Below are 23,373 nucleotides of genomic sequence, written 5' to 3'. Positions count from 1 at the left end.
TTCTTAAATAAACAAACTTGTATGCCCCTTTCCATGCCGCCTTCTGCTGGTTTGTGGATATATTTGGCCTGCCTTAAGAGAAACCAGTTGACTGTCCAGGAAGGGTGCTTGCATTGTGTTGTCGAATCAAGGTGGACAATTGCAACATTCAGCCTTCCTCAAACAGACAAGAGTTCTTTCTCCCACCCTGGGCATTCCACAGATATATAAACTTCACTTGCCTAGCTTCCAACAGACCCCTCAACCTCAGAGGATGCCTTACATAGATGTGGGCGAAACATCAGGAGAGAATGCTTCTGGAGCATGGCCATACAGCCCGGAAAATTCACAGCAACCCGGTGCTTGCATTGATTTTAGGAAATGTCTTGTGTTTATTATAAAAGGCCTTATTTTGTACACTCTTTTCACTTGAATTCTGATTAAATAATTTAATTTTGGACTGTGTATGGCGAGGGTGGGATGATAAGAGTATAGTCAGGATTCAAGTGGGATCCTTTAGGTATTGTTCCAACGTAGGCCTCTTCCACACATTAAAATCCCACATTATCAGCTTTGAACTGGGATATGTGTGGACTTAGATAACCTAAGTGTGGACTTAGCTAACCAAGTTCAAAGTAGATGCTGTGGGTTATTCTGCCTTGATATTCTGGATTAGATGCCTGTGTGGAAAGGCCCTTAGAAGTGGCTGTAGACTCTCCCTATATGAAGAAAGCCCTCTCACCCAGGGCTTTTTCTAAAATAGCAGGAGAGCTTGCTACAGATGATTCATGAAGACATCTCTAGATTCAAATGGGGATATAATTGCCTTCTCCAATATTAATAACATTGGGTTTCCAAGTCTGGGCAGACAGGGATAGATTTCTGGAAAGGGAGAATGGGAGAGAGAACAATTCAGACATAATATTGCAATTGCATCACTCAGGTAAAGAAGGGCCTGGGAGAGAGAACCCTCACTTCAATGTCTTCCTCCTCCTCCCCCATACTCACATTAGAGAGAGGCCCTTTGTGGACATGAGTGACCAAGGCAGGTTTTAGGCCTCGGTAAGAAAGGCCTGTTTTAAGTTGTAATTTATAGCGTTCTGGTTGGCACGTTAAATCTTCCTCCTCCTCCTCCTTCTCCCTCCCTTCCGCCCCCGAGAATTTTGCAAATACTTTAATCCAGTCCCAGAGTTGGGAGGATTATGCTAAAATCTCCCAGCTCTGTGTACGGGCTCTCTGTCGGGGCGAGGCCTGGGAGGGAGCTACAAGTGTGGGGAGAAAATGGCGGCGCAGGCTCTGCCTCTGTGTCTGTTTGTGCATGTGTGTGCTGGCAAACGCCTTCCCTCTCTGGAGCCCCACACCTTGTCCTTGCCTCGACTCATTTCCCCCCAATTTCCCCTAAAATGAAGCTTGCCAAAGGAGGGCATTCCTAGGTGCTTTCTTTGGAGCAGTGTGCAGATCTTGCACGAAGGAAATCCCTTCCCTTTCAAGCAGAGAAGGCTCTTCCTTGCAAACTAAGCGCCTGTCCTTGTAAGCAATCTCCAAAGAGGAGCTGCTTGGTCCATGAGTTTGGGAGGATCACAATATACTCCCCCCACCTCCACACACACACCTCTTTATTTTTATTTTATTTCATTTTGCTAGAGAGGCTTCAGCCTGGCCAGATTTGTCACCCTTTCCCAGCTCGCTCTCTGGGTTTACGAGGCCGCCTTTCCCCAGGGCCTCCTAACTGACTGCTTGCTTGTGCTCTACACCAATCCCCTTGATTTGTTATTTCAGCTGAGCACCGGAAGGTCAAACTGTTTCTTTACAAGCAACTATAATTAAAACGCTTAAAGAGCCATCAAAAGATATAGATGATCTTGTTTTGCTTTGCTTTCCCACCCAACCGCCCCTTTCACCCGCGATTTGGAATGAATACCACGCAGGGACATAGAAAGCATCGCTTAGCCAGGCCTGCTGTAGAGGAGACGTGGTTTCTCCCAAGACCTGCCATCACTTTGCAAAAGGTGCTACTCCACGCGGATTTCCCCCTGTTAACCCCTTCCATCGCAGTCCGGAACACTCCTGAAATATTATATTGACAATATACGACCTGCTTTTAATTTTTTAATGAGTAGCTGGCTTTTTTTCTGCTTCCTCTCTTTTAAACAGTGGATTTACTTCCTCTAAAATCAATACACATGCAAAAAAGGGAGAGTTAGGCTGATTTAAAAACAAACTCGGAAAACATAGCACCTGGCCCCCATTAAGAAAGCCATGATGATTAAGAAATACTATATGAATAAACAGAAACACTTACCCTGCTAGGTTTTGGCTAAATATATGCTTCCAAGAAACACACACACAGTATCCTGGCTTGCATTTCTCATCCCTGTTTAAATCTGTGCCTCTTTTTGTACGCTAGCTTCTAGCTTCGCTGGCTGGCTGGCTGGATTTTTCCCCCCTTCAAAATGATACAGCCTCGGCCCACAGAGACTGCAAAGCACGTGGCTTCAACGTGTCTTGCTTTAGAAAGCCATCCATTCAGCAGTTAGTGGACAAACCATTCTCAGCCTGTCCCTGGAAATCAGGCGTTCTTCCCCAGTCACTTCCAGCATCTGGAATGTAATGCGATTGCCCTGCAGATCTGTTCCAAGCCAAGGGAGTTTAGCCACTGACCCCAAGAGTGGGCTGCTTGGCGTTTCCCCCTCCTCAGATAAAGGTATCCCGCTTGTCATTGGACTGAAATCTTCCTCACTAACAAAATACAATCTTGGCCTAGTTACTCTTAAACTGAAGTGAAGAAGGCCTTTAGCGAGGATAATAAGGCTACCCAGATCCCTCTAGATTTTTAACCACTGCAAGTATTGTGAGTGAAAAAGGTATTTATTATATATTATCTGGCACATTCTGGAAGCACACTGCTTCAGCTACCTTTAAAGGAAGTTATAGAGGTTTGGGGAATGTGGTTTTTTTCCCCACCAGCGTTGAAATAAACGCTTTCAGAGGGTTGAAGGTGTGCATTTGGCATTTTATCAACATACCCTGCCAATTACAAAGTGCTAGAAAAACCCGTGTGCCAGATTGTGGCTACCTTTGGAAACCTGGGAAAACATGAAATAAAGAAAAGGAAAGACAGAAAGAAAGAAATAGTGGCACTTGGGTGTCAGAATGCCTTAGTTGCTCAGCTGGTTGGTTTGAGAGCTTCAAAATTAAACCAGGCCGCCATCTTCGAAAGAAAGAATGGCTGTGGGAACAGTGAATGAGGTATTTTGTTATTAAAAAGAAAGGGGGAATATGGGGAGAATGAGGGAAGGGAAGGGAAGCAAACGGAGTTGAGGGAAACTAGGAGAACAAGGAAGATACTGGCCCACCTTTCACTGCCAGTTTTTCTGCTGAACCACGCCTGCTTCATTGTGTTGTGCGGCCGAAATCACTGGGTGGCTGTGAGTTTTGGGGGCTGTATGACCATGTTCCAGAAGCATTCTCTCCTGAGGTTGAGGGGTCTGAGGATGCCTGCCATAGATGTGGGTGAAACGTCAGGAGAGAATGCGTCTGGAACATAGTCAAAACTAACAGCAACCCATGCCTGCTTCCTTTCTTTGGAAGGTAGCATTGCTAAGGACAGTTCCAACTTCCTCATCTTCCCTCATTGGCTTTCTCAAAAGAGTGGGGGGGGGGGCACCCCCTGCGTTGTAGCCTGGTACAAATGGGTTCTTCAGGCCTGTTCCTAGTAGAACAGAAAAGGATACTGGAAGGTTTCTCGGGGGGGGGGGGGGGAGTGGCTGAGGGGAGGCTTGAGAGGCCCCTTCCACACACAGCTGGATGAAACCCCACATTTTCTGCTTTGAACTGGAATATATGGCAGTGTGGACTCAGATAACCCAGTTCAAAGCAGATATTCTGGAATTTTCTGCCTTGGTATTCTGGGATATAGGTCTGTGTGGAAGGGCCCTAGGTCATGACTTGAGATCCGCAACCCTTTCCCTTGCTCCAGTTGCCAGTCTAGTCAACCCCTCCCTCCCTCCTTCCCCAAGATCCCTTCCTTCGCCTGGTCCCTCATGCCAAGTCTCCCTGGCTTGCCTCTTTCCTTGCAGGGGAGAAGCCCTTCAAGTGCGAGTTTGAAGGCTGCGAGCGGCGCTTCGCCAACAGCAGCGACCGGAAGAAGCATTCCCACGTGCACACGAGCGACAAGCCCTACAACTGCAAAGTGCGAGGCTGCGACAAATCCTACACCCACCCCAGCTCCTTGCGGAAGCACATGAAGGTCCACTGCAAGTCCCCTCCTCCCAGCTCGGGCTACGAGTCCTCCACCCCGTCACTGGTGTCGCCGTCCTCCGACTGCGGGCGGGAAGCCCCCCAACCACTGCCGCCACTGCCGCCTCCGCTTCCTCCTCCTCCTCTGGCCTCTTCTTCCTCCTCCTCCGCCGCCCCACCAGCCTCTTCCTCCTCTTCTTCCTCTTCCTCTTCCTCCTCCAGCCAAGCAGCGGCCAACCTGAGCGAATGGTACGTGTGCCAAAGCTCAGGGGCCGGCGGCATCCCGACTCCACCCAGTAACTCTCCGTCACCTCACCCGGGAGAGGCCGCTTACACAAACTGTGATCCTCGGCCCGGTTATTAAAGTCAATACGGTAGGACTGATGGACTGCCTGCCGACGGCGATACACTGCATTGTTCTCCTCCTCCTCCTCCTCGTTTCTTGTGGGAGCGCTCCTTAGGACCTTCGCCTCCCCTCTCCTCCGGCCAAGGAGGGGTCAGAGGAAAGCTTGGCTGTTCGAGCAGAGGAGCAGGAACAGATCTCCTTTCCTCTCTCCTCTGATCAGAAATGCTGCACAGGCCACTGGAGAGAAGCTACACTGATCTCCCCCCCTTGGAGACCCACCTACAGCCCTTTCCTCCAACTTCCTTTTGTATTTATTATGGTGCCAAGCACCCAGGACAGTTTCCTTCTACAAGCCTTCCCTTCCTTCTAAATTTATTCTTTCCCGCCCTTCTGCTCCAAGACTTTTTTTGGAATCGCCTCCTTCCCATGCGTTTACAAACGGCCTCGATCTCAGTTGAAACCGTCCTTTTGTATCTCAATGAACCAAAGTGTTTTAATACGGATTTCTAGCTCTATAGTCGTGCTGGTGTCACTCTTGTGATGGTGTGATTCACCCCTCCCCACCTTTGGGCTTTTTTGTTTGGTTGGTTTGTTAGCCCAATGTTTTGGTTTTAATGTATTGTTGAAGGCTTTCATGACCGGAATCACTGGGTTGCTGTGAGTTTTCCGGGCTGTATGGCCATGTTTCAGATGATTCTCACTTGACCGTTTGGCCCACATCTATGGCAAGCATATTTCAGAGGTTGGAAACTAAGGTCCCTTCCACCCAGCCCTATATCCCAGAATATCAAGGCAGAAAATCCCACATTATCTGAGTGTGGACTCAGATATCTCAGCTCAAAGCAGATATTGTGGGATTTTTGTTGCGTTTCATCTCTGACTGCACAAGTCTCCAGCTCTCAATGAGTAGATAGACTGAGGGATTCCTTCCCAATTTCCTTTAGCTAGGTTGTTTAAGAAGGAGGGTTGGCTTACTCATCTTTGCATGGCACTATCTCCTCCCATTTGAATATCTAGGAATGTAATTCCTTTAGGGAAAAGTAACTTCCTCTTTTAAAAGTATTTTTATTGCCCTGGGCTGGCCATGTGGCCTGTCTCCATTTTTTGGGCTTTTTTCCTTTCGTCTTCTCTAGAGTGAGGAAGCATCTTGCCATTGTCTAAGGCAAGATGTAGTAGATAGTTTTATTATTTTTCCCTTTTTTCTTTTTTTCCTTAGAAGATAGCTCAGTGAAGCTAGTTAGCTCCAAAAACCTTTCCTATCTAGAATGGATTTCTTTTTTCTTTAATAAACATTATTTTGATCCTATGAGTTGTGGATCTGCAATCCTGTTCCATCCTGTTGAATGGAAGTCAATCCTTGCTCACTTCATGTAAGTTTCTGCTGCTTATGTACTGTGCATCCTGCACTCTGCTGTATTTTTGATGGAATCACCCCCAGAGAGGGTTATTTTTGAGCCTAACAGCTCCTGATTCCCAACAATTTTCTGCCTTGATGTTCTGGGATATAGCGCTGTGTGGAAGGGCCCCAAGTGATAAGTTTATATATCTGTGAAATGTCCAGAGTGAGGGAAAGAACTCTTTCCTGCTAGAGTTCTTTCTAGCTGCAGGCCATCAAATGCTAATCAAGGTGGCAAATTGCAACATTCACAGGTACCTCTAGCAGACAAGAGTTCTTTCTCCCACCCTGGACATTCCATATATATGTATGTATGTATGTGTGTGTGTGTGTGTGTGTGTGTATATATATATATCACTTACTTAGTTTCCAACAGACCCCTCTATGCCTGCCATAGATATGGGTGAAACATCAGGAGAGAATGCTTCTGGAACATGGCCATACAGCCCGGAAAACTCACAGCAACCCATTTTGGTTTTATTTAGTTTTCTCTTCTTTCTTTCTTTTGGCCTTGTGTGTCTGTTTTTCTCCCCATTTTTTGTGAAAAGGAATATTAGTATCTATAAATTTATTCTCCCTTAAGTAATTGTACACCAATCGATCCATTAAATGCTTTGATTAATTTGCCCAATTTCAGTTGACCTTTTTGGGAAATAATCTATTTTTGCTGCCTCAATTTCCCCAGCATATTCTTCCCACGTGTCACTAATAAAACAGCCCCGAGGGTGGCTTAATGATTTATGGTACATTTTAATTTACACTAGTAATGGATTTAAATGCATAAACATATTCTCTTTTTCTCTCCTGCTCCCTCTTCCCCCCTCCCCTCCGTGTTCTTTCTGTTGCATTGTGAGTTTTTGTGATTCCTAGTGGATGGAAGGTGAGATCCATGTTAATTGGAAGGGGGGGGGGGCAATGTTATGAGTGACGTCATTGTGCTGGTTCGCTTGGATTGTCCAAAGGGATCCACGGCGTGTCCATTTCTCTGAACCGATGGTGTAAACCCAGTGGTGGTCTTGTTTTCAAACGCACAACAGTTGTTCTGTAAGATAACAATTCGAAACTATTATTATTAATTTTTTGTAATGGCAAAATAAAATGGTTTTAAAATCTTGAGCATATTCCAGAGGTGTCTAGAGTAATAAGTCTTACCAACCAACCAAAGCCCCCCTCCCTGCCCAGAGTAAAATATGGGGAACAGTGTTGAAGCTAGCATTATTATGCAGTGCTCAATGGACCCATACTAGATTCTGAACTGTTATACCCCTTATAGGTTTCGGTGTATTTAGAATATAGGAATTTATTTTTGGTCTATGCTATAAAACGTTATAGACCACCATTCTCATCCTGGGGGTTGGGACCCCTGGTGGGGGGGGGGGGCTCTCCAAAGACCATTAGAAAACAGTATTTTTCTGTTGATCATGGAGGTTCTGTGTGTGGAGTTTGGCCCAATTCTATCGTTGGTGGGATTCAGAATGCTCTTTGATTGTAGGTGAACTATAAATCCCAGCAAACACAACTCCCAAATATCAAGTCCATTTTCCTCAAACTCCACCAATGTTCACATTTTGAACATATTGAGTCCATATTGTGCTAAGTTTGGTCCAGATCCATCGTTGTTTGAGTCCACCGTGCTCTATGGATGTAGGTGAACCACAACTCCAAAACTCAAGGTCAATGCCCACCAAACCCTTCCAGTATTTTCTGTTGCTCATGGGAGTTCTGTGTGCCAAGTTTGGTTCAATTCCATTGTTGGTGGAGTTCAGAATGCTCTTTGATTGTAGGTGAAATATAACTCCCAATAATTACAACTCTCAAATGGCATAATCAACCCCACCAGTATTCGAATTTGGGCGATTGTGCCAAATTTGGTCCAGTGAATGAAAATACATCCTACATATCAGATATTTACATTACGATCCATAACAGTAGCAGAAAATAGAGTTATGAAATAGCAACAAAAATAATTTTATGGTTGGGGGTCACCACAGCATGAGGAAATGTATTAAGGGGTCACAGCATTAGGAAGGTTGGGAACAAAGGGATGTGGTAAAATCCATTTGTTTCAAGGTAAACGAAGGTTTTGCCCAGATGCATATTATCCAAGACCAGGTTCTTCTATTCAATCTTTGGATCAGCTATTGCAGAAACATCTGTTCACTTCTGCCATTAACATCAAGCAAAATCTCCCCTTTAGTCTCATTCATTATCTTCCTATTTCTCTCTCAGCCTTGTATGGATAACACAATAAGGGTGTAACACAGTAAAAACACTTGCTGAACTCCTTAGTTAATCTCAACCTGATTAGACTAACTGAACCAATTATTTTTTTCATGAGTTTTTTAAATTAAGAATTTATGTTGGATTTCATCCCTGGACTGCACATGTATCTTGTGTCATCAAGTTTCCAGACCTCATTGAGAAGATAGACTAGTGATGGGATTATGCTGAGGGATTCTTCCCCCTTCCCCAATTCATATGCATGTTTCCCAGAAAGGTTTTGTCTTTACTCTTCCTCCTTGCCACTGTTGCCTTTCCTTTGATGATGTAGCAATGGAATTCTGTGAGGGAACCTCCTTTTTAGAGGAATTTTTATTGCCCTGGGTTGACCATCTTCTGCTTTTCTTTCTACCTATGAGGACGCACATTTTGCCTCTTTCTAGGCAAAATGTAGCTGCATTGACTTTTTAAAATCCTTTTACCTCTTTAGAAGATGAGATTTGGTAAGCTAGTTAGCTCCAAGACCTTTTCTGTGAAGAATGTATTTCTTTTACTTCAATAATTTTTTGAACCCAAAGTTCTGACTCTGCAATCCTGTGCCATCCTAAGGAACAGAAGCTTTTCCAGCTCATCACGTGTAAGTTTCTATTAGTTACGAAGTTTATTTCTGGTACTCTGCAATATTTATGGTGGAATCACCCCAAGTGAGGATTATTTTTGAGCCTAACAGCTCTGATTCCCCAATATTTTTTAAAAAATGAATACAAAGTATCAGTGAACTAATTATTGAATGGTCAGTCAACACATAGGTAAATTCCATTGATTCAATGAGCCTATTCTAGTCAAGAGTAACAAAAAGGATTTAGGCATATGCCTCACTGATTTAGGCCCCTTCTACACTGCTAGATAATCTATGTTATCAAAGCAGAACATTCTCATTTGATTTGAACTGGATTATCTTAATTTACACTGCCATAGAATCCAGTTCAAAGCAGGCAATGTGGTTTTTGTTCAGCTGTGTAGAAGGGGCCTTAGGGGCCTTCCATAAAGCCATATAATCCAGAATATCAAGGCAGAAAATCCTACAATATCTGCTTTTAACTGGGTTATCTGAATCCACACTGCCATATATTCTAGTTCAAAGCAGATAATGTGGGATTTTATTCAATTGTATGGGTGGGGCCTCGGTGGAATGCTCTAAATCAGGGTGAATTCCATTGTGGTTTTATCAATTTATTGGCATCTTCGTATCCCACAGAATAAGGATCATCTGCTTTTGCACCCTGTACAGCTGGCAGGACAGCAGAGGCCCCTTTCACACAGCTAAATAAAACCCCACATTATCTGCTTTGAACTGGGATATATGGCAGTGTGGATTCAGACAACCCAGTTCAAAGCAGATATTGTGGGATTTTCTGCCTTGATATTCTGTGTCATATAGCTGTGTGGAAGGGCCCAGAGAAGCTTGTGGCTCACCTCACTGCCTCAGTAGGAAGCCTCCATTGATATCCTGAGTGTCTACCTCGAAGTAAACCCCATGGAGTTTCCTGGCAGTCACATGGGGGTCGGATTGCAGCCAAACGTGGAAGGAAGGGAGAAGGACCCACCTAGGGCCCTTCCACACAATCCTATATCCCAGAACATCAAGGCAGAATATCCTACAATATCTGCTTTGAACTGGGTTACCAGGGGATTGATGGGGTTCACCCCAGACTGCACAAGTCTCTTGTCTTTCTCCAGGCAAGATATAGCTATATGGATATTTCCTTATTATTATTCCCTTTTTCTTACAAGATAGCTTAGTAAACTAGTTAGCTTCAATAAGCTTTTCTATCCATAATGCTTTTCTTTTGACTTTAATAAACACATATTTTTGAACCCATGAAGTTGTGGCTCCTGCAGTCCTGTGCCATCCTGTTGAATGGAGACTAATCCTTGCTCACTTCACATAAGCTTCTGCTGGTTATGAGCTGTGCTTCTGGCACTCTTGTTATATTTTTGTGAAATCACCAAGTGAGGGTTATGTTTGAGCCTAACAACTCTGATTCCCATCACACTAGAGGGGAAAATCCACTTAAAAATCCGGTTTCTGCCTCCTGCAGAATTCTGGGGTTTTTAATTTAGAGAAGAGGCTTTAACAGCCTCACTAAACCCCAGAATTCTGCAGTTGGCAGAAACCGGATTTAAAGTGAATTAATTCTCAAATGTGATGAAGTAGTAGTCGACATTTACCTAAAGATAAAACACACATAGCGTGGGAGAAGTGGATTTTTTTCTCTAGTGTGATAAGTCATAGAATCATAGAGTTGGGCCATCCAGCCCAACCTCCTGCAAAGAAGCAGGAAAATCGCATTCAACGCATCCGACAGATGGCCATCCAGCCTCTGTTTAAAAGCCTCCAAATAAGGAGCCTCCACCACACTCCGGGGCAGAGAGTTCCACTGCTGAACAGCTTTCACAGGAAGTTCTTTCTACTGTTCAGATGGAATCTCCTTTCTTGTAGTTTGAAGACATTATTATGTGTCATAGTCTCTAGGACAGCAGAAAACAAGCTTGCTCCCTCTTTCCCATGACTTCCTCCCACATATTTATACATGGCTACCATGTCTCCTTTACACTCAGATAATGTGGGATTTTCTGTCTTGATATTCTGGGATATAGGGCTGTGTGGAGGAGACACACACCGTCCAGATAACAGGAGCTAAAAACCTTCCTAAAATAAATTATTTTATTTTTAGTGTTGTTTTTGTTGTGTGTCTGAAGTGGTGATCCCCAACTCCACCAGTGTTGATCCCGAAGGACTGGAGGCCATCTCCAAGAGGAGAAGGTGTTTTCAGCTCGGTGGGAGTTGGCCTTTCCTCCTCCTCATCCCTCAGCCCTCCTCCTCCTCGGACCCTCGCCCCCCCCCATCTCCCCCCCCCCCCCAGCGCGCCTTTTCTTCTTGATTTCTTTCTTTGCCGACGCGGTTTTTTGGATGTGTAGGCTAATCACCTTTAATTTTTCATTTGCTTGTTACAGATGTCTATCCCGTTGCTCTCAAGGTAATCTAGACAGAGGCAGCTGAAAAGCCCCCGCATCTTATGCCTTAGACATCAAAGCCGCCTCTCACAATGAACGTATTTCTTCGCAACGGTGAATCTTCATGGTGAGTTAAGATTTCTATAGCAATAGGCAAGTCATACTTTCAAAGAGTGAAAAGCGAAGTCTAGAGCCCGTCCAGCCTTTTCAGGCAGGACATAATATTTAGGTCTAACAGATACCCCCCCCCCAACCCCCTCCGACTAAGTCTTCTTGGAAAAAAGGAAAAGAAAAGAAAGAAATCTTCCTCCACAATGTCTGACACTCACCAGTCGAACACTCTCACGCACCGAGGCGTTTGTGTTTATATATATATCTAGGCCTCTCTCTCTGAAGGTTGTGTTCCTGTTGGACGTCAAGTATACAAGGTTTTTTCTTTGGGGTTTCCGGGGTGAGAGAAAACCCCACGCGAATTGGGGCTGGGGGTGGGGATGGGTGGGAGGCAGGCCCCTCTCCCCATGGAGAAGAACGTCAGGAAGAAAAATGGGGCCGCTTGAATCGCCGCCCGTCAGCTCACTTTTGTTTCTCTTCTCCTGCGCCCTGATCAGAGACGGCCTTTGGGATTTGATGGCGACTTTTCTAAAGGCGAGGAAATGGGTTTGAAGGAGGGGGAAAAGAAAAGGAGAAAGGTCTAATCAAGCCGGGCCTTGTTCAAAGGCTCTGATTTGGGGGCTGGAGAGCAGGGAGGGGGAGGAGGGGAGGGAGGGAGGGAATGAGGGAGGGAGGGGGAGGCCGGGGTGAAAGTGTAAGCTTTATGGTGCATCAACATGCCACGTTAGGATCGCTATGGTAATGAGCGGAGCAATAGCAAGCGGCCTTGAAAAGGAGGCACACTCCATTCGAGACAGTCTATTAAGATACATTTGCGCTGACCTTTGGTTTCATGCTAGCTTAATACATTCAATCTGGTCTTCCTCTGAGGTGGACTTCCTCCACCTCGCCCCCTCGCCTCTCCTCGCCTTGCTGGCTGGCCCTCGGAGGAGGAGGAGGAGAGCTTTTGTGGCTGCGGCTTTTGGGGGCCGCTGCTGCTGCGATTAAAGCGGGGGAAAGGGGGAGACGGAGGAAACCTACACAGCCATGGAAACCCATGGCATTCCTTCCCAAGATTAAGATCCGAGGCGGTGCTTCTACAACGGCCTAGAGACACCCTGCTTGGAGCAGCCCAACTGATCAAAATCTGGTACCAGTATTAAAAAGACCTATAAAATCAAAAGAGTAAACAAAGAACAACAGGGGAATTCCAGACAAGAAAAATCAGGGCCAGCTAATCACCTCCCAACAAAGTATTCTCTCAGGCAGCAAGCAGCCAGACCTTGAAGCTGTAAGGCCATTCAATGCTAATCAAGGTAGCCAATTGCAACATTCACACCTGCCTCAAACAGACGAGAGATCTTTCTCTCACCCTGGACTTTCCACCCCTCTTGCCTACTTTCCAACAGACCATGAACTCTGAGGATGCTTCCTTAGATGTGGACGAAACGTCAGGAAAGAATGCTTCTGGAACATGGCCATACAGCCTGGAAAACCCACAGCAAACTCACATTCGGCCATGAAAGCCTTCGACAATACATTTATTCAAGTAGGACTACCCCCTAATTGGAGTCCACAATCAAGCAGACTGCCCCCATTTCCTAGGGAGCAATCCCTACTCTACACCATTCCTTTCCTTCCAACTATCGCACTATCACTATCGTATGTGATATTCTTTCATTCAAACTCTTAAAAATCTGGGTTGCTGAGAGTTTTCCGGGCTGTATCGCCAAGTTCCAGAAGCATTCCTTCCTGGCAGGCATCCTCAGAGCTTGTGAGGTGTTGGAAACTAGACAAGTTGGGTTTATCTGTTTCTGGAATGTTCAGGGTGGGAGAAGGAATTATTTTTTGCCTGACGGAAGTGTGAATGTTTCAGTTGGTCATCTTGATTAGCATTGAATAGCCTGGCAGCTTCAAAGCCTGGCTGTTTCTTGTCTGAGGGAATCCTTTTTTGGGAGGTGTTAACTGGCCCTGATTGTTTCCTGTCTGGAATTCCCCTTTTTTGAGTGTTGCTCATTATTTACTGTCCTGCTTCTAGAGTTTTTTTAAAAGAAATATTGGTAGCCAGATTTTGTTCATATTCATGGTTTCCTCCTTTCTGATGAAATTGTCCACGTGCTTGTGGATTTCAATTACTTTTCTGTCTGACACGGTTGCCTTCGACAACACAGTATGTTAATAGTTTATCCTTCTCCCACCCTCTAAAAAGGGCAGATAAAATCTTAAACAGGTCATTGAGTCAGATCTACAAGATAGTCCTATACATTGTTTAGGATGTTATATAATAATTTGATTTCCCATTTGAGGTGGCTTCTCTGTGTAGTCTGACATGGTAGTTGTAGTTGTTAGTCCAGCATTTCTGTGTTCTCAAATAATATACTGTGCCCAGGTTGTTTCATCAAATGCTCTGCTATGGCTGACTTCTCTGGTTGAGTTAGTTTGCAGTGCCTTTCATGTTCTTTAGTGCCTAGTTTCCAACACTTCACAACGTCTGAGGATGCCTGCCATAGATGTGGGCGAAATGTCAGGAGAGAATGCTTCTGGAACATGGCCATATAGCAACTCACAGCAACCCAGTAATCCTGGCCATGAAAGTCTTGGACAACACATATTAAAATGTATTGATATTTTTTTTTGTTCCTCAAGTTGAGATTTGGCTTCATTTTTCTTAGGATCAGCTTCTTCATTGCATTCACCTGTTTTCTTTCCACTCCATTTATTCTTGCATCCTCTCCCACTCTAAGTGCGTTTTATCTCCAGGTTAATGTAAAGTAACAATCTGGGACATCTAATCACCTCTCAACAAAAGATTGCTCCAGGCACTGCCAGGCCATCAAATGTTAACCAAGGTGGTCAGCTGAAACATTCACACCTAGCTACAGCAGATAAGAGTCCTTTGTCCCACCCTGGTCATGCAACAGACCTCACTACCTCTGAGGATACTTGCCATAGATGCAGGCGAAACGTCAGGAGAGAATGCCTCTAGAACATGGCCATACATCCCGAAAAACCCTACAACAACCCAGTAAACTAACTACTTCATCACACTAGAGAATGAATCCACTTAAAACCCGGTTTCTGCCACCTGCAGAATTCTGGGGTTTCTAGTTAAATGAGGCTGTTAAAGGCTCCTCCCTAAACCACAAACCCCAGAATTCTGCAGGAGGCAGCAATCAGATTTAAAGTGGATTCATTCTCTAGTGTGATGAAACGCTTGCATATGGCTCCATCCCTTTGAAACAACAGAATGAACCAGACAGGAGGAGCAAATATAAATTATGATTTTTCGGGTGTCTTCCTTCTACCATTTGCAGACACCCAACGAGTGAGTAAAGCAGAGCCCCAGCCCAGGTGCCTGAGTGGACCCACAACACAGAACTGCAGAACTTGACCCTCCCAAGCCTGAGGCCACGGTCCCAGGAAAGGGAGAAGTCCATGTTCCAGTAATTGTCTTTCTTGTTTATTTTATCCAAGTGCCCCCGTGAATAGGGGGAAAAATAAACACTCTGAACAAAACAAAACAAAAAATTCAAACAGCCCAGTCGCCTTTAGTGCGAGCCCTTGTGGCTGAATAAAAAAGGATGGTCCACTTTCTATTGAGCTCAGAAATCTTTGAAGTGGGAGTTATTATCTCAAAAATTCCTCCTCGTCGCCCTAACAACGCTGATGAAACGTAAAAAGCTTCTTTGTCAGCGATTTGTTCTCCCCTCTGTCAAACTCCCATTGCCCCGTTCGCTGGGACCGTTTCTAAAGAGATGAAACCCAACTTCTTAAAAGATAACGTTGGGATGGAGACGGAAAACGTCCCAGGGTCTACAATCAGAAACCTACGCCTACCTTCGTCTGTCTACCTCTCTCTCTCTCTCTCTCTCTCTCTCTCTCACTCTGTGGGGAAGTAGAGAGCGAAGACGTGGGGAGGGGGAGAGGGACAAGCAAAGGGGATTGAGAAAAAGAGCGGGGGGGGGGGGCAGAAAGAATACTCCCTCTTCTCTTCCTAACTTCTTGGCCCTAAATAAAATGCCCTTCTGGACCGTTCCATTTGTGAATGTATTGTCGAAGGCTTTTATGGCCGGAATCACTGGGTTGTTGTGTGTTTTCCGGGCTGTATCAGAGGATGCCTGCCATAGATGCAGGCGAAACGTCAGGAGAGAATGGAACATGGCCATACAGGCATGTATTTTCCGGGTTGTATCAGAGGATTTCTCACACACACACACACACACAAAACCTCACAACCTCTGGGGATGCCTGTCATAGATGCAGGCGAAATGTCAGGAGAGAATGCTTCTGGAACATGGCCATACAGCCCAGAAAACATACAACAACCCAGTTCCTTTTGCGAAACTGTTTGTTTTAACTTTCTCTACCCGCAGATTTACACTCTAGATATTGCCTGAAGGGGTGGCTTTTTGATCCTTCAACCTAACAAGGTGTATGTCTTCCTGATCCCCCGCCCTAACTAAACAGCCTCACAAAATCACAAGATGAAACCAATGGCTTCTGTATGTGTGAATCTTCATCATATTTTGCTCAGTGTATTGTCGCAGGCTTTCATGGCAGATATCACTAGGTTGTTGTGAGTTTTCCGGGCTGTATGGCCATGTTCCAGAAGCATTTTCACCCCACGTTTCGCCTGCATTTATGGCAGGCATCCTCAGAGGTTGCGAGGTCGGTTGTCCTCTGAGAATGCCTGCCATAGATCCAGGCGAAACGTCAGGAGAGAATGCTTCTGGAGCATGGCCATACAGCCCGGTAAACACACAACAACCCAGTTCCTTTCGTGAACCTATTTGTTTTAACTTTCTCTGCCCAGAATCCAAATCCTGGTAAACATCCTCAGTCATCGACATCCAGTCTGTAGCTGCCGAGGCTCCCCATCATGCCATTACTCCAGTGTAATGAATCCACCGCTCCCTCCAAGCCTTTCTGCAGCCCTGGCTCGTGTTCAGGCTGGAACTGCCGATTAAAAGCACGTTCCTCGACTGAGAGGCACTAAAACGGTTTTCGTCTCCAAAGCGATGGTTTCCATATGTTGCCATGTTTTATTGCCAGGCAGCGCCAAGAAGAATAGCTCCTTCCCTCCGCCGGGAAACCCAACCAGCGACACATAGAAAGTGCTTTTGGGAGTGGGATCTCTCTCGAGGAAGGGGGCCACCCACTCCTCCTTGGGCTTGGCCTTCCCCCCACTTTGTTTCTGCCCGAAATGGGTGGAAAGTGGGGACACTGCATTGTCGAAGGCGTTCATGGCTGGGTTGTTGTAGGTTTTTCGGGCTATATGGCCATGTTCTAGAAGCACAACCTCTGAGGATGCCTGCCACAGATGCAGGCGAAACGTCAGGAGAGAATGCTTCTAGAACATGGCCATATAGCCCGAAAAACCTATAACAACCCAGTGGGGACACTATTTGTCGCAGGCAGTTATAGCGTTCTATGACACATTCTCTCTCTCTCCTGTTGATTTACGCCTCATCACACTAGAGAATGAATCCACTTTAAATCCGATTTCTGCCTCATGCAGAATTCTGGGGTTTGTAGTTTAGGGAGGAGTCTTTAACAGCCTCACTAAACTACAAACTCCAGAATTCTGCAGTGGGCAGAAACCGGATTTTAAATAGATTTTTTTCTCTAGTGTGATGAAGAGTCTCGGGAGAGTTGGTTGGTTTGAAGGTACTGGAAGACACACTATTGGGTTTGAATGATGGAGGAGATGGGAACAAGCACTCATGGGGCAGCCTGTTCTGTTCTTTCAGTAGGAAGACTTTCACACCGTTTCTACATTGTGTGTAAAATAAGTCCTTCTAAATCCACGGTAATGCCTTTTGTGTATCGTTTTCCTTTTCGGATTATTCCAGGGTAACTCTAGCTAAATCGTTTGCAAAGAAGGAAGGAAATAAAAGCGATGTCTTGCTCTTCTGGTAAACAGAGATCCCAAAACTAGAATGGGTCATATGTTGGGTTGTTGTAGGTTTTTTTTTGGGCTATATGGCCATGGTCTAGGCATTCTCTCCTGACGTTTCGCCTGCATCTATGGCAAGCATCCTCAGAGGTAGTGAGGTCTTATGTTGCTTTGTTGGAAGTCAAAGAAGAACACAACACTCCCTTGCGTTATGAAGTCACATTTAAATAAGGAAATCAGAATCCAAAGGTCGTTTTCAGTTCACTTCTATCTATTTCTTTTCATTCCAGAGTTATAAGGGATAGGCAAAAAAGTAAATGTTTTGGACACACAAAGAATCAGTAATACGATTTAGAAATCGATATGAATGTGGAATTAACATAGCTCAAAAACAACTGGACGAATTGACACAAAATTTGGACACAATACACCTATCAGGTCAATTAGTGACCATTACTCTTAAAAAAACTGAAAAACACAGCAGACAAGACTTAAAAAGCCAAAAAAACAAAAATTATATTACAACGCATGCACAAAACCACATATATATACACAAACACACATATACACAAATGTATACACACATATACACACACAAAACACATATACACAGACTGGGCCACAGCAACGCGTGGCAGGGGATGGCTAGTCTATATAAATAAAATGTAATGTGAGTTTGTGGGATTAACATAACTCAAAAACCACCAGACGCATTGACACCAAATTTGGACACAATACACCTATCAGGCCAAGGAGTGACCATCACTCATAAAAATATAGAAAAGCACAGCAGAAGAGACTTTAAAAGCAAAAAAAATACAATGCATACACAAAACCACACACACACACATATATACACGTAAAGACACATAAACACAAATATACACACAAAAAACACATATACACAGACGGGGCCACAGCAACGCATGGCAGGGGAATTTAAAAGTACGAATTTAAAAGATGTGTCATTTCTTTGTCTAACTATTCCTTTTCTGAAAAGAGTTCTCATCTTTTTTGCCCATCACATAGGATCAGGCTGCAGCTTTATATACAGCTACCTGAGAGTAAATCAAACTGAATTCAATGGGATGGACCCCCAGCTATAGCCATGCCAGCAGAAAATAGCCAAGGAAAAAATGAATAATTTGAGTTAATCTCTAATATGATGTAATGACTATGTATCTGAAATATTACCACCTTTACAAAAATTGTAAATAGAATCAAAGAGATCATAAATGAAAACGATTTTGGATTCAGAACAGTTGATCATGTCGCCAAAAAGTATATTTGCAGTTTGTAAATAAAGCTCAATATGAGAAATATAACAATCGTGGTTTGTGATTAAATTCGTATTTTATTTCTGTCTTTCCATCTGGTTTTTTTAAAAGCAGACATCCCCTGTGTTTTCAGTAAGGGATAAGTGATTCTCTGAAGTTAGATTTTGAACCCTTTTTTTTTTTGCATCCACGTGATGGTAAAACATCCAGGCAACATCCTTGCAGACACCCAATTCTCTCACACCAGAAGCAACTTGCAATTTCTCAAGTCGCTCCTGACAGGAAAATAAATTGAGAAATAATCTCCACCTTTCACTTTAGTACTTTGCCTCTTTATAAACACATTCCAGAACTTTGACCAAAAGTAAGAGCTTCTACTCTCCTTGTGAACGATTCATAAGGAAGCCCATTGCTTCCAATGCCCTGCTCTTTTGCCCTTTGCCTTTAGGTGCGCATGCGCGGGGGCTGACCCTGAAGAACTGCAGAGAAGGCGGCGTTATGAAAAACGTCGCTAGGCTTTCTTCAAAAATAATATCTGAATATGACTTGGAACCGAGATTTGGTTCCATCGAAAACACCAGGCCAGCATCTTTTTGGGGACCAGGCTTGCTTACAAGGCACCACCAGTCAAACCAAATAAGCTTGGTCTTCTATAGGGTGCATCTGCACTGTCTAATGAATGCAGTTTGACACCACTTTCACTGCCATGGTTCGATACTATTGATTCATGGAAGTGATTGTTTAGTGAGGCACCAGAGCTTTTGGCAGGAAAGGCTAAAATGTTTGTAAAACTACATAGCTAAAGTTAAAGCGATGTCAAACTGCATTAATCCTACATCTTTGTTGTTGCTGTTACCTGTCTTCACTTTGATTTATAGCCTCTCTGTCACCGGGTATTCTTAGCTAGATTAATTCAGGTCCCTTCCACATCTATATAAATAAAAATCTAATGTTCATCTGTGGGATTAACATAACTCAAAAACCACTGGACGAACTGACACAAAATCTGGACACAAGACACCTCTCAGGTCAAAGAGTGACAATCACTCATAAAAACACTGAAAAAACCACAGTGGATGAGACTTAAAAATCCCAAAACAAAAAAAAAACCATTACAACGCATGTGCAAAACCACATATATACACAAACACAAATATATACACACATATATTTGTATATGCACACACAAAATACATATATACAGACTTAAAACCAAAAAAAATACATAACAACACATGCACAAAACCACACATACACACATATATGCAAACCCACATATATACACATATGCACAAATACACACACACATATATACTCACACAAAACACATATACACAGACTGGGCCACAGCAACACCTGGCAGGGGACAGCTAGTAGCTGAATAAAATCCAACATTTTCTGTTTTGAACTGGAATATATGGCACTGTGGACTCAGACAACCCAGTTCAAAGCAGATATTGTGAGATTTTCTGCCTTGATATTCTGGATTAGATGGCTTTGTGGAAGAGACCGAGACAGTGACTTACCCAAGAACCCTCTCACCCAGAGTCCTAGACCAACACTGGAACCATTATTCCTCTCTGGGTTTCTAAATATTTTGGGGAAGTGGTATAAGCATGATATTTAAAGCACTTATTGTCATTGGGAAAGATAGGTAGTTTCAATTAACTGTGGTCAGTTTTTAGTACACCTGGTTAAGGTGTCACGGTTTGTCTATCTTTTCTATAAGGCCACCCTGGTCTGTTGTTTGGACAGTTGCCCTGTGCCTCTGTCAAGAAGCCAAACTGGATCTGGGAGAATGCAGACTTGGGAAGAAGCCATCCAGAGAACGTGAGGGAACGCTAGAGATCAGGATAAAGGTGGATCTACACTGTAGACTGAATGCGGTTTCACACCATTTTATCTGTCATGGTGCAATGTTATGGGATAATGGGAGTTGTAGTTTGGAGAGGCAGGAGAAGTCTCTGGAAGATAAAAACCTTGTAAAATCCCCATGATTCCAAAGCATGGAGCCATGGCAGTTAAATTGGTATCAAACTACATTCATTCGACAGTGTAGATGAACCTCACATCAACCATACCCAACTGCAGGGAGAGCAACCACTGCTTCACCCAAGCCTAATCAGCAAGCATCACCCAAAGAAGCATCACTCAAAGGGAACAAGCCCTATGAGGAGCGGCTTAAAGAACCGGGTATGTTTAGCCGGAAGAAGAGAAGGGTGAGAGAAGACATGAAAGCCATGTATAAATACGTGAGAGGAAGTCATAGGGAGAAGGGAGCAAAGCTTGTTTTCTGCTGCCCTAGAGACTAGGACGCTGAACAATGGCTTCAAACTACAAGAAAGGAGATTCCATCTGAACATTAGGAAGAACTTCCTGATTGTGAGAGCCCTTCAGCAGTTGAACTCTCTGTCCCGGAGTGTGGTGGAGGCTCCTCCTTTGGAAGCTTTTAAACAGAAGCTGGATGGTCATCTGTCGGGGTGCTTTGATGCAATTTTCCTTCTTCTTGGCAGGGGGTTGGACTGGATGGCCCATGAGGTCTCTTCCAACTCTATGATTCCACACAGAAGACTTAATGTAGCTTTGAAACGACCATGGCTCAATACTCATCAGGAGCCCCGATGGAGCATCGCCACTTTTTGACAGAGAAAGGTTGTAAAACTACAACTCCCATGATTCCATGACACTGAGCCAAGATTCTTAATGTGGTATCAAACTGTGTTAATTCTACAGTGCAGATGAACCCAAAGAAACCGGGAGGCGGGTCTCACCGGACTCTCAATAGGGGCTGCTTCCTTTTTCTTTCCTTCAAGGCTGAAAACTCCATCTTAGAGGGTTTTTCCTCCCCTGTTGCTTTCTAGCATCCAAGCAAGCCCCTGCATTGTGCGGACGCATTCATTAGAGGCCATTCATTTCACAAAAGGCCGTTTGTATCTTTAGGAAATGAAGATTAGAAAATATGAATCGGGAGAGCCCAGCCTCGTTTCCGCCTCGGCCCATTGCAGGAAGGGGGTGGAGTGGGGGTGGGGGGCCAGGCCAGCCGACCCAGAAAGGCCGCCGGGGTCTTGGCTCGGCTTTTCATTGAAGGCCCCTCCAAACCAAGAGCTCAGGATTCTCCTTCTGGAAGGATCTGACCCCAGGGTGGCGACTACCCCTCTCCTTCTCTGCCAAAGAGGGATGGTGCTGCACCCGCACTTTTTCTACTTCGTCACACTAGAGAATGAATCCACTTTAAATCCGGTTTCTGCCTCCTGCAGAATCCTGGGGTCTGTAGTTTAGGGAGGCTGTTAAATGCTCCTCCCTAAACTACAGTCCCCAGAATTCTGCAGGAGGCAGCAACCAGATTTAAAGTGGATTCATTATCTAGTGTGATGAGGTCTTGAGGCAGAGAAGGCTAAATACCTTGTAAAACTACATCTCCCATGGTTCCAAGGCAATTCAAGAGGGGCCAAAATGCATTAATTCAACAGTGCATCTTAGGGATCACTGAACTGAAGCAGCAACAGTGGTGTTTTGAATTTAGGATTGGGGGAAATCCTTCCTGTTATGGAAATCCTTTAGGAAGTCACACTCTCTCAGCCTCAGAAGATGTAGGCAATGGCAAAACTTCCCTGAATAAACGAGAAAGTCACCAATAAGTCAGAATCGACTGACTTCAAGGCACATAACAACCAACAACTGAACTGAATTGAAATCTGAGTTTTTAGGGATCACAGCCCAAAGGAAGGCTTTACTTCATTGCAAGGAGACTTACACCGAGTGGAAGCACGTGGCAGTGGACCCAATTTGTGTTAAACCGATGGGGAGGGGGTAGCTTTTAAATCCCAAGCATTTTAGTTGGCCCCAATTGGCATCAAGATTTGAACTCCAATTCTAAAGACACTGAGCAGACCTTGAACACATAGTCCTTGTCATTTTGTATTTTTATGTTCCCAAATGTGTATTTTTATGTTCCCAAACACTATGAATTCCCAATAGGTTATAGATTCTGTGACTATTGTCCAAGGCTTTCATGGCTGGAATTACAGGGTTGTTGTGTGTTCTCCAGGCTGTCTGGCCATGTTCCAGAAGCACTCTCTCCTGACATTTCGCCTGCTTCTATGGCAGGCATCCTCAGAGGTTGTGAGGCCTGTGACTGTTTCGTCAAGAAAAAGAACTGATTTTCTGCACGTTCAAAAGGAGAAAATCTAGTGATGTGGCAAGCCTACATTGCTAGTCGTTTTTGACACAATAACGGAGGTAACCTAGATGAAGTCCTACATCCAAAACTCTTGCTGGCCCTTTATTGCTATCATGATTGTTAGTCTTATCTATAGTAGAGCCATCAAATTAACGGATGCGTTTATATACTAACTTCCCATTTATTCAGTGGGCTTGTTTTAGGTAAAACTAGTCTCTGAGTTTAGATTATCAGCATCAGCACCATCGGATCTGATTCAGACTTAGCTTTAGAACAGTTAGGGTTTGAACCTAATCAGGGGATGTAACATAAGTCCCACTGAATTAAATACATTCAATAAGGTCTGGCCTGGATCCAATTAATAGCTTCAACCTATAAAACGTTATCAAATGAAAATAATAAAAGAAGTTTAAAATATTTTAGTCCAGCTCTTCTGACACACAGACCTACAGAGGACAAAGGTGCTAATAATTCCATTTCGATGACTCCACATTATCTGAGCCATATGCTGCCTTGCCTTGCCTAGCCTCAAATGGATTTAGGTGCCCTTCTTTGGATTTTGTGTCTCAAATTAGCACAGGATAGGAAAGAGGATTTCTTCCTCCTTCAGCTACAAAATGTACACACGTCAAGGGCATTTCTGTCTTTGGCATCAGGTGTTTTCTTAATCAAAACGTGTGTGTGTGTGTGTGTGTGTGTGTGTGTATGTGTGTGTGTGTGTGTGTGTGTGTA

At 44.3% G+C, this 23,373-nt stretch overlaps 1 protein-coding gene across 4 annotated transcripts in view; it reads left to right on the top strand.

The window, feature by feature from the left end:
• ZIC4 (Zic family member 4) overlaps positions 1-18,495 on the top strand; it is a 36,318-nt gene extending 17,823 nt beyond the window's left edge. For 3 of the 4 annotated variants that reach the window (XM_060767758.2, XM_060767757.2, XM_060767756.2), the window contains one exon: positions 4,059-6,297. In XM_060767758.2, the coding sequence (XP_060623741.2) occupies positions 4,059-4,582 (524 nt within the window). In that variant the 3' untranslated portion in view covers positions 4,583-6,297. Of the gene's footprint in view, positions 1-4,058; positions 6,298-11,198; positions 11,326-18,213 lie in introns of those variants that run through there. The other variant, XR_009631020.2, reaches the window with a different exon arrangement.
• The last annotated feature ends 4,878 nt before the right edge of the window (positions 18,496-23,373 follow it).

The sequence above is a fragment of the Anolis sagrei genome, chromosome 3 (genome assembly GCF_037176765.1).
Source record: "Anolis sagrei isolate rAnoSag1 chromosome 3, rAnoSag1.mat, whole genome shotgun sequence".
NCBI lineage: Eukaryota > Metazoa > Chordata > Lepidosauria > Squamata > Dactyloidae > Anolis > Anolis sagrei.
Note: the sequence above shows the minus strand (reverse complement) of the source record. Positions and strands in the feature narration are given on the sequence as shown.